This window comes from Pollicipes pollicipes, unplaced genomic scaffold (assembly GCF_011947565.3).
Source record: "Pollicipes pollicipes isolate AB1234 unplaced genomic scaffold, Ppol_2.1 Scaffold_3447;HRSCAF=4054_pilon_pilon_pilon, whole genome shotgun sequence".
Classification (NCBI taxonomy): domain Eukaryota; kingdom Metazoa; phylum Arthropoda; class Thecostraca; order Pollicipedomorpha; family Pollicipedidae; genus Pollicipes; species Pollicipes pollicipes.
In genome coordinates, this window is record NW_023596297.1 from 23,545,094 (window position 1) to 23,555,354 (window position 10,261).

General features: G+C 50.1%; 1 protein-coding gene across 1 annotated transcript; it reads right to left on the reverse strand.

Moving 5' to 3' along the window:
- Nucleotides 1–284: 284 nt before the first annotated feature.
- On the reverse strand, nucleotides 285–9,477 carry LOC119092324 (twitchin). The gene is made up of 12 exons (XM_037215289.1): nucleotides 9,448–9,477; nucleotides 9,026–9,170; nucleotides 8,480–8,619; nucleotides 6,909–6,966; nucleotides 6,250–6,394; nucleotides 5,804–5,928; nucleotides 5,370–5,508; nucleotides 4,811–4,983; nucleotides 4,311–4,352; nucleotides 3,795–4,001; nucleotides 2,212–2,376; nucleotides 285–457 (listed from the first exon to the last, which is right to left on the reverse strand). Exons 1-12 carry the CDS (start codon nucleotides 9,475–9,477, stop codon nucleotides 285–287), a joined length of 1,542 nt encoding a protein of 513 aa, XP_037071184.1.
- Between the last annotated feature and the right edge of the window lie 784 nt (nucleotides 9,478–10,261).

The window sequence follows — 10,261 nt, forward strand, 5'->3', positions numbered from 1 at the left end:
CCGTCGATGGTGCCGGCGGTCACGTCACCCGGGATGTACTTCCCCTCGGTCCAGTCTTTGCCAAACTTCTCCTGCACGGCCGGAGGGAGGTCAACGGAGGAGCCGCGGAGTGGAAGGCTGGGCTGCGTGGGGAGTTCGATCTGCGCGCGGTTGACCGCCCAGAGATGCAAAGAAACACATATGCACTGTGATTGTGTGACTCGAGGACTCGGCGTTGGGGCTAGTATTCAGAAACCTAAGACAGCGTAAGAAGTGAGACTCCACTTGGGCTTCTCAATACTACGTTAGGCTCTCAAATGCCGACAGTGGTAGGAAGCGAGCGACCGACCGACCTTGAATTCGATCACATAGCCCGTGATGGGGGCACCGCCGTCGCTCTCCGGCTTGGTCCACTTCAGGTCAGCGTGGTCCTTGTCCCAGTCGGTCAGCTCCACGTTCCCGGGCTTGCCAGGCTCGTCTGAGTCATGATGCAGGAGTTAGCTACCCCACCAGGAAAAGTGACAGCAACTACGAATACAGTTGGAAGTACCCACACGCAATTAAAATGTCAAATCTGTGAGAAGTTTACCGTTATCAAAAGAAAGATTCCACAGTTTAAGGTATTGAGACAAACACCAGATGTAATGGAAAAAGCTCACTTGTAGCTACTGCCATGCTCTAAACTTCCAAAGACTGTTCCGAATAGCAAAACTTCGCTTTTTAGCAAAGTTGCTCCACAATACGTCATTGTTTCATTACGTCCTGAAACGCTTTTATGATGCCAGAGCCGCTACCAGATTGGCGTGCCAGAATAATAACTAGCGGACGGCAGGCTCACTTGTACTTCGTGCGCTGCAGGATGACATTGATGTCTGTGTGCAAGTTAATCTTGTTAGGGGTATGTGCGTGTGTTCTGGTCTTACCTCATGGTGGCCTTACATATTTTTCTGTGATGCTATGTTTTTGACCGAATTTCCATTTTCAACCTCATGCTGTCACAACTAATATAACTGCCCAAATGCCTGCACTTTGTTTGAGAAAGTGCGGTTCGCGATCAGGGTATGCAATCAGCAGTTTTAACTGGTGGTTAACTAGCTGTCTGCCGGTGCAATAATTTATAATGACGTGCTCTAGACACGGATATTTCACTGGTTATATTATTTTCTACCTTGAGCACAATATGTCCATTAAGGTAGGGATGTCGCGTGCTTTTCTACGACGCTATAAATGCATGGGGGATCCCAAACCAGGCGGTACAAAATAGTATCCACAACTTCGCGAGCCTCTAGCCCGTGGTAGGCTTGAATGACAAACATGCATGTGATATCGTATAACACCTTGGATAACAATAATATTTTAAGTATTAAAAGTGCATGGCTGCGAACTACACGGAAGTATCTTGAAATGGCTACCTCAGTTCAAAAACGCGTACAAATTTTGAACAGTCGCTTCCAGGCAAAATGAGTGCATAAAGTATCCTACGAAGATCAACCAATCAACGACAGAGACACCTAAACAACTATTGGATCATCTGAAACTAAACTAAATTGTTCTAGCGTCATAGAACGGCAACACAATTGTATTTTGCTTGAAAGGACATCAAGCTACGCATGGTCTCACTTTGCAAGCAGCTGAGGTTTCACCTTTGTTTGGATTTAGCAGCTGAGGCGTTCTTCCAGGAGCCGTGCGACAGCAGGGCAGGGAAGGCTGTCATCACGAAAAGAACCCGCAGGGATAGCCGCGTAAGAGAAAGAAACACGTTGTGCATAACGTTATAAAAGCGTCAGTAGATGCATGCAACACTTGGGGCGTAGCATTTAACACAGCATGATACACTTAACAAAGAAATTGATGCTTTGTTGCATTGTTGCATGTTATGTGTTATGGGTAAACACACTCGAACAGTTATGATACGAAAATTATCCGTCGATGTTTCGTTTAATCACATCAAACATCATTGAGTAGCTCGAGGTCATCAGTTATACACAAAACGTAAATAAAGCGAAGGCCTTCAAAAAGGTACTGACAAAAAGCAGGGATCTTAGGGGGTGTGAAACGCTCCATAGTCAATCATCACAGTCAAAAATGTCACGTCCCAGTCATGCCTAGAATGCTGCCAATATTGCTTGTAGGAGACGCAGGTTTCTCTTAGAGGTTAATCGAAGCGTGAAGAACATACCGAAGATGATAAGCCTCGGCGAGCGTCGGAGGAAAAGCAGACTGCACGCTCACCCCATGGGTCCTTGGCCAGAATCTCCGCCTTGGACATGCCCGGCTCCGATTCTCCAAGCTTGTTGACCGCCTTCACGCGGAACCTGTACTTCCTCTTGGGGATCAGGTCCTCGCACTTGTAGGTCAGCGTGTCGGGGGTCGTCTCTCCGACCAGGTCCCATCCGCCTGTCCGCCAAACAGAGGCCTCTTAGCGCGAGGGATCCTCCGGTGCGGCGATGCTTCATGAATGTCCATATCACTGTCAACATGGCAAGTACCCAGGCTGGCATAGGACACGCTCAAGAAGCAGCTGAATTGTCACCTTTCTTGCCGAGATCCTGTTGCTCGATGATGTAGCGGACGATTTCGGATCCACCGTCTTCATCTGGCTTCTTCCATTTGATCTGACAGCTCTTGGCAAAGATGTCAGTGACTTCCACGCTCTTCGGGGGCTGGGGAACGTCTGAAATCACAGGATCCAAGTTATGAATGCGAAACAAATGAGCAAACGGGTACTGGACAGTAAAAAGTCACAATAATCACATTAGTAGTCGACACAATACACATATTGACAAACAATACCAGGTTTGCTCAGTCGCTGAAGCGAACACAGTTCAGAAGAATATAACATTTTAAGTGACACAACGCAATACTAGAATACAGAGACAAAAACAAATACACATGCACATGAAATGCTTACACAGCTCGAGGTCTTATAAGGTGGGCTGTCACAGTGCAGTTTAGCTGGTGCACTTGTTGGATTAGATTTGAAACAGCACACATTTATGGACAGCATGTGATGGCAACACGTCAGCGCTCCAGCGCCCGTAAGCACACTCCCACGCTTCTCTGGGGCCATTGCGCGAAGCGTGAAGGGCAAACATAGAACGACGTGAAGCAAGCAAGCAGCGTCGTCTTTAGCAAGTATGGCCGCCAAATAAATCCGACTTTGCCACACGACGACGTAGCAGCACGACGGAAGAAAAACGACGTCACACTTCGCAAGCTATTAAGAAAGCCCAATATCAGCACATCCATGAGTCCACGCTCACAAAGAACGGACACTGAGGCAGCAAGGCATTTGATTGGCTGGGGCAGAGCCCTGGGACCAATGCGGCCACTTTATATAGCTTAAGGTATGAATGAAAATGGCTCGGGAGTGTATATATATATATATATATATATATATATATATATATATATATATATATATATATGCATTTAACTCCGGCTCAGTGACCAAGCCCGCACAGAGAACACAAACCAGGACTGTGCGGTTGCTGGGGTGGACATCAAACCAGAGTGCGACTGCCTCGCCGACCCTTGGCGGACGGCCTCAGCAGACTCCCGGCGAGGCTGGGTGGTGCGAGGACGCGTGACGCGGCGATGGGTGTGGACGAGGAGGACGATGCTGCGAGGCATCCCAGCCACACACACGAAATAGCCAGCGGAAGTTAAGCCAAAGCATGACGTGACGGCCGAATGACGAAGGACGCCTCCGTGACACACTGCACAGCAGCCAGCGCTGGAGCAGCAGCAGCCTGTCAACGGTGGCGCCGCAGCTGACCAGCCACTCCTCGCTGGTCAGAGCCAGTCGATATCACCTTGCATGTTGATGAACACCTTCTTGGTTTCCTCGCCCTGACCGTTGGACAGTTTGATCTCGTAGTCGCCTGTCTGGTCGCGCGACGGCTTTTTGATCTTGTACTGCACCACCTTGTCCTTGATGACGATCTCCACGTCCTTGGACGACAGCGGCTTGCCGTTGCGGAACAGCTTCGCCTGCATCTCGGTCTGTTTCTTTCCACTCACTGCAAGGCGCTCATGTCAGCGCCTACAGCTAGGCTGCGAGAGCGATGCATCACCTACTACAGCTTGTGCATGAAGCGATCGAGAGTGATTTGTGGATTTTACTGTTTGTAGCAATCTGCGGATACTGTTTCGGGTAATCAGGCAATGTATTTGGTAATCAGGCACTGTACCGTATAAGCTCGACTACGTCATATTATCTACATGAGAGGTTGCCGTTTGTGAAGGGAACTCCAGTGGTTCATGTTGTTCCATGCATTGTTTGCTCTCTTTTGGGAGAATGAGGAAAACAATTTTCTGACAAATCTTACCTTTGTAGGGCACTTCAAACGTGAGAGGCTTGCTCACAGGACCTGAAAGATATTAACGCGTCATGAGGTGTCCAGTAGCTCTAAACTCTTTGGCAGACCGTTTTTGCGTTAATTTTCCTAGTGCTACTGCATCGTATGTCCTTCGTACATATTCAGCAAGAGAAATAAGCACTAGACGCATCTGAAGTGACCAACTGGGTCGCTCCTGGTATTTCATTTGGCCACTCGGAGTGTGACATGCGTCATTAGAATATCATTTGACGCGCTGCATGCATGCAGCAACAAGACGTGCAAAAAATGCGCCCCGCTAAAAGTGTCGTTATAACTTACGCTTCCCTACCCATTCGCGGATTGCTCAGACACTGTGCTAGCCAAACGACGATCACAAACGAACAGCCAATCAGCGTTACCAGCCCGACGTGATCGGCCCTGTGGCCGGCAACAGCAACTCTCCTCGGCTGGTCTGTCATCGATCTCGTCGCAGCTCTCGCCCCACTCACCGACAACGGGTCCGTCGAACTTGATCTTGGGCTTGCTCTCGCCCTTGATGACGGTCAGGTGCCCCTGGGACTCCAGACGGCCAGACTTGCAGAAGTAGTCACCCTCGTCTTCAAGCTCAGCTGAGTTGATGATCAGCTGGTGCTTGCCGCCGCCCAGATTCTTGATCTCAATCCTACCGACGGATTGAAACGGACTGAATCTGACCGTGCGTGGAGAGGGCTCATTTAACAATTTAGATAAATATTGCGTTGGTCATTGCAGGCCGGATTTCATGTCGTTGCTAGGGAGGAGAGCCAAAAGCTCAAGCTCCTTCCCCTGTCCTTTGAGCAATGCATGGAATTCGCGGCATGTTAAACTCAGTCGGCCAGAGTTATGTCTGAGACTAGGTGGCATTTCGCAATGTCAACCCGTTCATTCCATCTTAATGAAATGGGCCATGCGCTGCCAGAAGACTTCCTCTGGCTAATGTTTCACAGCCTTCATAGTCGCCATTCACATCGACTCGCGACAATACAAGCGTCTTTTCGTTTCATCGACTGCCATTCATTAGAGTCTCACCTCTCATTTGGTTCGATCATTTTCTCGCCGAAGAACCAGCTGCAGGGGGCAGTGTGGTCGGCTAGCTCCACTTCCAGCACCACCTTCTCTCGCTCCACACCCTCCACGTCTCCCAGACCCTTGATGTACTTGTTCAGATCTGCGCGCGACACATACACAGTGAAATTTCGGCCGTATATAGACACTGAGGCTCCAGAGCATCTAACATCACACGCCATTCAAAGAACTTGTTTGCGGCCCAGCGCTTTGAGCAAGCACTAAGGCACATCTGCAAGAAACGTCTATAGTTGTCCGGCTTTACGGTTCACAGTGCCAGCAGTTGGTCAGCACCGCAATGGAGACAGAAGATATGCGTGCAGGGGTACAGAAGCCTGTACCCCTGTCACGCACGTTGCGCGAGCTCTAACAGCAGACGTGGCTGGTTTTGGACTCACAGGACACGTTCAGAGGCGCGGACGTGGAGTCAGAGTTGGACTTGGCGGTGAACTCGCCGGCGTCCACCAGCTTCGCCGATTTGATCACCAGCTGGTGCTTCCTGCCTTCAGACATGATCTTCACGCTGTGGAAGGACCATTCAAAAATCATGCCACATACGGTTTTGTTCAGCAGCACTTCCGACAATCTTTGCATAGCCATAGGCTTTGCAATACATTTGGAGGCCATCAAATTTGTTGACCGAAACGAACAAACCCACGAACAATACGACTTGCATGATCAAAACATGCCAATAAAACGTCGGGCACAACAACGGAACGTGGAACAACGCGGACCGGGTCGCATTGCTCAATCCACAGTCATAAGCGGAAGCTGTGAACCTCAAGCCAAGTATCCACACACCGCCAACAGCGCCGCAGGTGGACGTGGACACAAGTGGACGTACTGTTTGCCGTCTGGCTTAATCTCTTCGTCACCCTTGAACCACTTGACCTCGGCATCCGGGTAGTCCGTCTCCACCTCCATGATGATCTTGTCCTTTTCCGTGTGGTTCATCGGCTTCAGCTTCTTGCGGAACCTCACCGGCCGCTCTGCCATAACGTTGCGCATCGGTCGGGTGCATTGCGTAAGGCGCAAGTCGCGACAAGTAAAGAGCATTAACCGGGTAAGGGATGCTACTCTCGTAACCAGCCCACAGCTCGTGGTCATCAACGCTCTTTACCCCGTCACGATCTGTCCAGATAAATCATTGTCGGCTATTGACGTGTGTAACTATGACGTGTGACTATGACGTGTAATCGCCTCATGACGTGTGTAAGTGCTGATATCAGTGGGTGTTATTACATACTGGTGAAGACCGAGGCTAACGGAATGTACCTGCGGCGGGAATCGATTCCACAGCACCCGAACGCGGTCCAAGGTTCACCACGTGCCATGCCATACGGCAGGGCACCGTCCAATATCCGCTTGCGCCGGCCGCCGGGGGCGCCACCGCCGCCGTCCGAGCCAAACCCACCGACAAGCGTGATGGACGCGTCGGTTGCGGTCCTTCTGGCGGAACAGACGACAACTCCAGTCCCCCGGCGTCCTCCTTGGTGGCGCTACGGATGGTCAGCCGGCAGATGCCCATCATGTCCTTGCCGATGGTGTAGTGCTCGCTCTCCTGTCGGTCCAGCCGGTCTGACGTCAACGTCTGTCGCGATCGGGCCACCAGCGTCCCGCCGCCACTCGGAAGTCGATCGACGCCGACGCTGGATTACTACAACCGCAGGACACATGAGCGGTGCGGAACAGCATAACCATGTAGCCCAAGAAAGGCCTCAACGTTCGGTTTGTACATAGCGCGGCAAACACGATGCTTCGCGGGCAACCTAGAACGTATTGTACAACCAGCTCGCTATTTTTAGCATATCGCGCAGTTCCTGATGTGTCTGTCGCCGTCACATCATTGAACATGTTTATGGGAAAGATTTGCCCGCTCTCCCTATCCCTGAAGCCGGCGGGACGACTTTACAGACAATCGGGGCAACAACAGGGCAATCGATATCTCTGGCTTTTCAAACCAGTTTCAAACATATCATGTCCATAGAGGCTTGAAACACCTCCAACCAAAATCCTTTGGAAAGTCAATTCATCATCTCTTTTGATTGCCTCAACCTCCATGTTAACGACAGAGGCTGCCATGTCAGTTCACCTTAGAATGTGTCGACGACCTTGTAATCGCGAAATACTTGTACATAAAGTGTCCTGAGTACCTCACTACTACTGCAATACACAGTGGTTCGATGAACTGATGGCATACGTGGTGCAATGAGGTAAAACAAATCAGGTGTCAATTTCTACGGTTTTCAACTTCTGGTGCAGTTTTCCCGGATTTCGTGTAAAAAACAAGGAGTTGCAAAAAGTTTACCCAGTATTTCCAGAACCACTACTTCGTAAGCCAGTACCTGCACCATAGTTATTCAACTACCAAGCATACAATATGTACAAGCGAGCCAGGTGATTACCCAATGGCAGCCAAGAGCACTGATGATCTAGAGAAGCCAATACCAATCAGACTGTCAATCCAATCACCGCAAAACTTAGGCTCTGACAGACGTAGAACGGAGTGCCGGCATAGTTAAACATGCCGTGTTATGCCCAGACTACCTTCTGATACCTTCTATATATATTCTTCCACAGTTGAGAGCATACAGTTTTTAAGCATTTAAAGTAATCAGCACTCATTCAAATTAAGTGTATATTTTTGCATATCATTAGGTTCATGCCGCAGTTCAGGAATACTGGGAGCCGTCGCCGATAGTGTGTGACATCCTACAAATCAGAGCTGCTAGGGATGTATATTTGTAACCCGACATGAGTCATTTTGTATTGCACCGTGCAGCAAATGGGTTCGGAAACGATACTAGAGGATCAAGATGTGTAGTTGCCTATTCAGTTGCGTGTGGGGGGGGGGGGCAAGCCTCAAGTTTAAGAACAAAGTTGGCTAAATCCGGGGAAAAACTTGTTTTGGGGCTTATTTTGATGGCACGTTGCATCGCTTACGGCTAGAACTGCGCCGCTCTTCAGGCCCTAAACGCATTTTGAGAAGCTACGCCCCTGAGCTCACTTGCAAAGGTACGTTATTGGTGGATTCGAGAGCAGGGCCGGGTACATATGCGTCTGTTCACCCTCACCTCGGCCTGGGTGTCGCCGTGGTACCAGTGCACAATGGCCTTGTGCGAGTTGACCTGACACTCGAGCGAGACGTCCTCCTTCAGGTAGCCGTCAATGTACCTCTGTAGGTTCCTCACGAACTTGAAGTTCGGATCAGGCGCTGGATCACCGATAGCATACGTTGGTGTTGGTCGCGTATTGCAAACGGTAAGAAATAAGTAAATCCCGATAATATGGTTACACATAGGAACAGCTGTCTGTAACTGACGCTAGCCAATATCAAGAGTTTATGTTTTACAATATTTGAAATATTAGCAATGCTGTTATATCCGGTACCAGCTTCAATATCCGATGGCTTCATTCAGCTGGTGGTTAAGGTTTTATCCTACTAAAAAAGACGGGCCACAATAATGCAACACAACTAGCTGTGTACAACTTACACCTCTAAAGCATTGCACGTTTCCAAACAACCACGGACACATCAAAATCAGAGCACCGGCAGCGCCCGACCGCGCGTGTGGTGGAGGCTGGGCCTCTGCGCGGACACCAACAGCTCATCTACTCACGCTCGACGGTGAGGAAGGCGGTCGACTGCACGCCACCCAGGTCCAGCGTGTATTTGCCCGAGTCCTCCACGCGCGGCTTGTCTATCACCAGCGTATAGACGTCACCGTCCGACTTAAACTGGAACTTGTTGCCCGGGAACAGCTCCTGCCGACCAGGCGGGAGAGCGTCACGTCAGGCGCGTCGTGCTCGACAGGCACGCGCTGCCAGTCGCTGAGCGGCGGACAATGATGCTAGCGTCGGAGACGCTCAGCAGGTTGCGAGTGATGCTGGCGCCGGAGACGCTCAGCAGGTGGGCGAGAGGTTCATCTACTGTTAGCGCGTGAGTGTCAGCCAAAGTTCGATGAGCGCCATGACGGGTGCATTCACCCCGAAAAGGAGGAGCTATAAACACCGGAACGCGGCGCATGTGTGGGTGTATCACCCTGAGCAGGTAGAGAAACAGAGAACCCATGAAATTTCGACTCAAGACTTAATGCAATGTTTATGGCACACTCTCTCATCTGCGTGAGGAAAAGCGTAGCCTCGTTGGGAAAGCGCTGGCAAACCGACTGCGCGCGAAGAGTCACGTGGTTCAAGTCTGGCCCCGGCCAAAATTTTGACGCCACTCGCGGTAATCGGCGTGAGTGACATCGGCGCCCATATCCTTTGAGTTTAGTGTGTAATGAGCCCATCCAAATCATGGATGAGTGCTAGTACACAACGGCGTGATCTTCAGAACTTGTACATAGAAGTTGAGAAACGTGAACGCAGTTGTCCATGGAAACCAAGAAAGCCTTCGATGCAAAACAAGACGCAATACGTTTAACTCACGTCTCTCTGTGCATCCATCTGGGCCTCATCTTGGCTCGCGAGAAGACACATTCGAACTTGGCGAATTTGTCCTTGCCCTCCTTGACACGGACATCCACCAGCGGCTTCATGAAAGTTTCTGCTTTCTGTACAAGATAGGACAGGTAATGTCAGCATCACCATGCTTGCAATTCGTCGAAAAAAACGTGACAAACAACGGATTGTCTCCACCTATGAATGATTGTCCTCACGTACGACGCCAAACTGGCCAGCCGAACGTTTGAAGTTTCCCAAGGCATCTTAGGTACAAGAACAGCTCGTTTAGAGCCACAACATACACCATTGTTTCAAATGTTGGTCCTGAAAGGATAGCTTATGCTACCTGACTTTGCACGACATGTTTGACAGCTTACCCGTTCGACCTTCTTCAGCTGCGGGAGCTGCGG

What these genes read in the sequence shown, in the direction of transcription:
- LOC119092324 (XM_037215289.1), bottom strand. Translation starts at nt 9,477, where the DNA reads ATGGGTTCTCTGTTTCTCTACCTGCTCAGG. An exon ending in CGCCTTCCTCACCGTCGAGC is followed by an intron (nt 8,620 to 9,025) that starts GTGAGTAGATGA and finishes TCGGTGATCCAG; the next exon opens with CGCCTGATCCGAACTTCAAG. An exon ending in CGCGCCTCTGAACGTGTCCT is followed by an intron (nt 5,509 to 5,803) that starts GTGAGTCCAAAA and finishes TGTCGCGCGCAG; the next exon opens with ATCTGAACAAGTACATCAAG.